Source organism: Xenia sp. Carnegie-2017, unplaced genomic scaffold (genome assembly GCF_021976095.1).
Source record: "Xenia sp. Carnegie-2017 unplaced genomic scaffold, XeniaSp_v1 HiC_scaffold_24, whole genome shotgun sequence".
In the NCBI taxonomy this organism is placed as follows: Eukaryota; Metazoa; Cnidaria; class Anthozoa; order Malacalcyonacea; family Xeniidae; genus Xenia; species Xenia sp. Carnegie-2017.
In genome coordinates, this window is record NW_025813487.1 from 12,468,680 (window position 1) to 12,475,016 (window position 6,337).

General features: G+C 35.9%; 1 protein-coding gene across 1 annotated transcript; it reads left to right on the forward strand.

Moving 5' to 3' along the window:
• The first annotated feature begins 662 nt into the window (after positions 1-662).
• LOC124452163 lies at positions 663-3,262 on the forward strand. The gene is made up of 5 exons (XM_047002749.1): positions 663-676; positions 1,967-2,178; positions 2,503-2,606; positions 2,906-2,993; positions 3,217-3,262. Exons 1-4 carry the CDS (start codon positions 663-665, stop codon positions 2,966-2,968), a joined length of 393 nt encoding a protein of 130 aa, XP_046858705.1. The 3' UTR covers positions 2,969-2,993; positions 3,217-3,262.
• Positions 3,263-6,337: the final 3,075 nt, after the last annotated feature.

Below are 6,337 nucleotides of genomic sequence, written 5' to 3' on the forward strand. Positions count from 1 at the left end.
TAAGATTGTTAATTGTATGAGAAACAATGTTGATGATAACATCAACATCAACAATAATTAGTCCAACCTTTTTATTTACTTCAGGTACTTGAGAGCTGTGGCATACAGATGGTTAATGCGATGGTTTTGTGGGTCTGTGGGATGGGAGAATACTCGGCCTTTACCTGCTTGTGTTTACCACTTTATTCGGAAAGCATATCCAAGTGGTAACACAAAAGGTTGCATACAATCAGAGGGGCGATTATGGAATAGTCTTTTAACTTTTGCACTGTAGAGACTGTTGACCTTCTTTGCTGAGTTTGGAATGGTCAGGAAATATGCCTAGATGAAAACCAAATAGGAGATACATGGATGCACTATATAAGTTGACATGCAGTTTAATGGTTTGAAACAAGAGTAAACAATAAAAACAAATTGGTGCAACTACTGAGAGGTTAAGCTGAAAGAATTAAATGAAAGAAAATCTTTTCTTCAATGTCAGTCTGGGAAAAAAGACAAAAGAAAAAATATATGGAATTAAATCATAGAATAAATGTAAAAATGGAAAATAGCAAGCCGTTTAAATGGCGGATCGTTTGCTTCCCCAGTGCATACTTCAACATGCTCAGCTCCATCACTAGTAGATGGTACTTCCTCATTGAGAGAGCATGTTTCCTTCAACGATGGCTTATGGAGAGTATGTCGAATAATCTACAAAACTTATATCGAATTTACATATGACAAAAGAAAAATTAACATAAACAAGCGTAAACTTACTTGTCTTCGCTTTCGATCGGTTATTTCGTCCTGTAATGGTTCAGGAATCCCAGCCACGTCAATGGTTGAGATAGCATCTTTCTTCAACCTTCTTTTGAGCTTGACTTGCACGTTCAAATTCTCAAATTAAGGTCAAAACAAGAATCTTCAAAATACGCAGAACACAGACACGAGGTAGAGGAAGCCTCAAAACCCGGTCTATGTTTACGCACAAAATTTACCCATTTTCTATGTCTTCGCGGCTCTGTTTCTTTTTTAGGAAACAGTTGCATCGACGTTCCTTCGGTTTTTGAATCATTGGCGCAACTAATTTGATTAGGTCCGCCAGCAACACAGCGTTTTCCTCCGCGTTTCTTATTAAGATTACTAGTAGAATACGCCATGTTGATATATGTGTTCAACTTTCTACGTCACAAGTCATTAGCATACCTATCAAAAAGTTCGCAAAAAAATGCTGAAAATCGTGACTTTGAACGTCCGTAAAATCCCTTTCACCAATCCAATTTCAATTATAATTGCAGATTTAAAATCACTGAAACAAGGTCTTTCAATTTAGCTAATAAAAAAGGGGGGCTAAAATTCGTAATATGAACACTTTGAATAACTGAGGCAGATGGCATAAGTGCATGTTTATATATTTTCAATACACGCTACTGCACACTGGAGGAAACAGCTTTGGCCAGCAGTTACGAGTAAAACTTTGCAAAAACCACAACTCTATTGTTCGTCATACTCGTACGAATCTTAACTTTTCTCTGTTTGTTTAAGGTGTATTTCGGCAGTTGCCTTATTGTTGGTGTTTTTCTATCAAAGACTTGAAGACAATAAAAGAACAAAACGTAAGATGTAATAAATTTCGTGGGGAGAGGTTATCATATTCATACTTTAATTCATCAATTTATATATTGATAGGTTGCAATCCGTGATCACAAATTTAAATTCTTTAATCCTAACAATAAAAGAACAAAAGGTAAGATGTAATATATTTCATTAATTACAGTTGATGGTAAAAGGAATGTTTGTTTATCCTCGTTGCTTTGCTAGCAGTTAACCTTTTAAAAGCCTGAATAATTACGTACCAGTTTTCCAACATTAAATAATTACGTACCAGTTTTCCATAATTAAATAACTACCTACCAGTTTTCCATCTTCCAGAATTAAAATTCAGCTTCCGTTTGGTATCAACACCTTTTAAATTTCCCCCTCTTAGACGGCGTAATGGAAGGAAACGTTCTGGGTCCGTTAAAAAATCAAATGTAGAAAAGGTCAGACATCACGGACCATCTGTAATAAATCAAGTATTTGTTGGAAGCCATAACATTGGAAATATCAAAACCCCTGATAACATCAATAGCCCGATGAACAGTCAGGATGAATCAGTTCTTGTCCTGATGGATGAGAAAGTTTACGAGAACAATGCTGGTAATCTTTATATAATTAATTGGCAACATCAGTTTGTGTGTTGTGTATTTTAACATGTTTTTGTGGCTGTTCGTGATGACAGGTTTTTTGTCTACAATAGCTTAGAGCTTTACTCCTTGTTACTTAGTTTCGTGTGTGTTAGTTAAATTCATGTGTCAATTTTCACACGTGTTACTTAGTTTAATGCGTGTTAATTTCATGTGTATTAATAGAAGTAAACCCTCTTCATTGTGCTTGTAAACTTTTCAAATGACCTGCTTTTTTAAAGATAATTACATACTTATTTTCTCTCCTATTGATGTTTTCCTTTTTGTACTCTTTAAGCTATTACCGCCAAGGATCGTCAACCAATTCCCATAGCAATGTTCGAGAGACACGTGAGGAAACTGAAGCATAACAACATGAAGGAACTAAAGTTAGAGTTCGAGGTATTGTTGCACCATTTATCTTTGAGTTAAGCGCCTGCGCATTTAATTGAAAGTTTTTACTTAGGTTTTCGTTGTAAGAGACGCGAGCTTATCATTAAAAGCTCGTAATAATTGTACAAACGATCTACTTACGTATATAAAAAGTACGTAAAACTGCAAGTTCTTATCACATAATATAAGAAATTTTTCCGTTGTCACAGTTAATCGTCTGTCCCATCAAACTACCCAAACTTTCACACGTTTTTTTTGACACTGTCACACATTTGGTGTAACACTTAAATGATTTTGATTTTCTACAGGATTTACCAAATGGTCAAATGTCCAATTGGGATGTCGCGAAGAAACCTCACAATACTTCATAAAACCGATATGGAAACGCTGTCACAAGTAAGATTATTAGCCAAGAAACTTTCAATATTCCGAAACTTGGTGGAAGCACAGTCATGTGTAAGATTATGGACGAAAAAACTATACCATAATGACGATAACTGATTGAAATGCAGTCAGATGTAAGATTATTGACTAATAAATCTTACTACTAATAAAAACGGAGCAATATTGATTATTAGTCTAAGAACCATGCAATACTAATGAAGGCCGTTTCATTTAGACAACCATTCTCGTGTGATACTCTCCGGAGATGAAAAAACTGACTATATTAATGCTTCACTTGTCGACGTAAGTGTTCTACAAAGCTTTAGTTCGTTAATTTAGCCATATACAGGGTGTCCCCCGAAAAACAGAATCCACACAAACTAATTTTATGTGTGCCGAAGTTACTATGCACAATACTATCACTATAGCATTCACATGCTGTTGGATGAACTTGACAGTTCTGCACCTCTGGTATCCCATGGAGTTTGTATACAGTATTACTGAAGCAAAGCAAGGAAAAGTACGTACTATCATACACGTACTTTCATATCAATTTATAACGCAAAATCTTTCTAATATCAAAGCGACATTAACAATGTTAAAACGGCCACAAAAACGTAATCGTATTTTCCGTGATTTGCATTGAACATTGAAAGACTAGCGTATAAACAAATCAACCAGGCGGAACAAACAGCTGTTGCAGACTAAAATAATCCTCCATTGTAGGTTAGTGATGACATGTGTAGTAAATCTTAACATAATCCTCCATCGTACATTAGTGATAACATGTGTAGTTATTCTTACTATAATCCTCCATTGTTAGTTAGTTATATCATGTGTAGTAAATCTTAACATAATTCTCCATTGTACATTAGTGATAGCATGTGTAGTTATTCTTAATATAATCCTCCATTGTTGGTTAGTGATAAGATATGTAGTTTAAAGTACTAGCTTTTCTCCTCACTGCAATAGTTTTGACTATGTTGCCAACAAGAATGAATGCAAGACGATTTTGTACCTGGGGATGCTCATGCTTGAATTGAATTTTGTTGCTGTTTACGGTTGTCTATTTGTCTTTGCCTTTTTTTGTCAGGAATTTTATATGCTTGGCAACCAGTGTAGGATACAGTTGAGGGAGGACGGTGTGAAATGGTGCAAACCTCTTCTCTCTCTGGACTATTTATAGTATATTGAAATGCATGCATTAAAAGCTTGCACTAATAACATGCATGCACTTAGTTTTATTGTTTACGTATTTGCTGACGTGTGAATTTATAGTAAGCTACCATTGATAGTACACGAGATCTTTTTGTCTGGGAAGTTCAGTGTCGTAGCAGAAGTGGAATTTCAGTGTCGTAGCAGTTCAGGAGAAGTTCAGTGTCGTAGCAGAAGTGGAAGTTCAGTGTCGTAGCAGTTCAATGGAAGTTCAGTGTCGTAGCAGTTCAGTGGTAGCTCAGTGACGTAGCAGTTCAGTGGAAGTTTAGTGTCGTAGCAGTTCAGTGGTAGTTCAGTGTCGTAGCATTTCAGTGGGAGTTCAGTGTCGTAGAAGAAGTGGAAGCTTAGTGTCGTATCAGTTCAGTGGAAGTTCAGTGTGGTAGCAGTTCAGTGGAACTTCAGTGTCGTAGCAGTTCAGTAGAAGTTCAGTGTTGTAGCAGAAGTGGAAATTGCCAAAATTTCCCACTTGGTGTGCTTCACCCAGTTTATAAACACTTGGTTTTTGTGTGGGGACACGAGCTCGTTTTAGTGGATGGATACTGCATATTTTAGGTCATTGATACGTTACAGGTTGATATCTCGTTAATACTAGTAAATTTTTCCGTTTGCTTTCTTCTTATAGCGCTGGTGTTGGTCGTACTGGAGTATTTATTGTCATAGATAAAATCCTCGATGATCTTGATGATGATTATGAAACAAATATTCATGTATTTGGCTTTGTGAAAGAGATGAGATCGCGGCGAATAAACATGGTGCAAACAGCGGTATGTCAATAAATGTATAATAAGGACATCTTTACACATACAGTACTTCAGTCCTTATGTGTTCCAGTCTTAGTGTAGATTGATCTTTTGTATAATTACAATAGCTATGTTGCTCTATATAAAAATTAAAGCCCTTATCACAAGGAATCCAGTGCAGTGTCTTCATTCCTTACTATTCACTATTGTAAAATATTTTGTGGGATTTGTCTCTTGTTAAGGCTGAAACACACTGGGCAGTCGCTTCAGTCGCGCGTCCAAAGCGAATTGATGCGCACGCGTCAGTCGCTTGAACGCTAGAAACACACATGCAGCGACCATCGCGACATTTACCGTGGCGTCTATTGAACATGGCGGTGATTTTAGTTTGTTACAGACACAGATATCACTTATACTTTTTATTTTGGCCTTTATTATAGCTACTAATATATGAAGACTAACTAATATGTGGAGAAAAGAGAACAAGCCAGTTAAAACACGCCAATATGATCATAGCACATTACGGGTATATCGTGGATAATCCTATTCTGTGCATTTAGGTTGTGCATTAGGGTTCCAGTTTGTAGCTCCTATTGTCCCTATTTGATAAGTCATATAAAAACTGAAAGAATCCAGTGTGAATTCACTATATATTGCCTTCGTTTTCCAAGGTATAATCTACAAATTTCGTATGATGCTTATGACAGGAAATATGATATGCATTTAGGAAGTTAAAATGTATCTATTGGCCAATCAGTGTAAAGCGACTGAAGCGACCAAAGTCAAAAGTTCAACGTGTTGAACTTTCAAAGCGACTAGCTGACGCAACTGCGCTACTAGCTTAGTAACCACGCAAAGCGGTAGTTTTAGACGCGCAACTAAAGCGACTGCCTAGTGTGTTTCAGCCTTTACTCCTTCTACACCATTCGCTCATCATTAAAGAAGATTAAACATTTAATTATGCAATTTTACTTAACAGTAGAACAGTAGAATATTCATTAACTTGAAGGAAGAATCAAGAGCACCAGTAGACAATAGCATTTATTTATACTGCTTAACAATTGGCAATATTTAAGTCGCATTAATGCGCATTTAATTCAAGAAAAGTTTGAATCATTTGGATAAAAAGACATTTAAATAAACAAATGTATATGTTGTGCAACAGATAGTCTGTTGTAATAGGTATAATTTGTTGCACATTGTCTGTTGCAATCGCGACACTGTACTTCTTTTTTCTTACAAAGTAAGTATATACATGTTGTGCTATTGATTGTTGACTGCTGCTCTTGATGATAAATATTCTACAGCACTATTAATAAGTCAAAACATGTAATTGAATGTCCCATGTTATTAGATGATGAGCAAATGATATATTTGAAGAAATGTGTTAAATTACTTTTT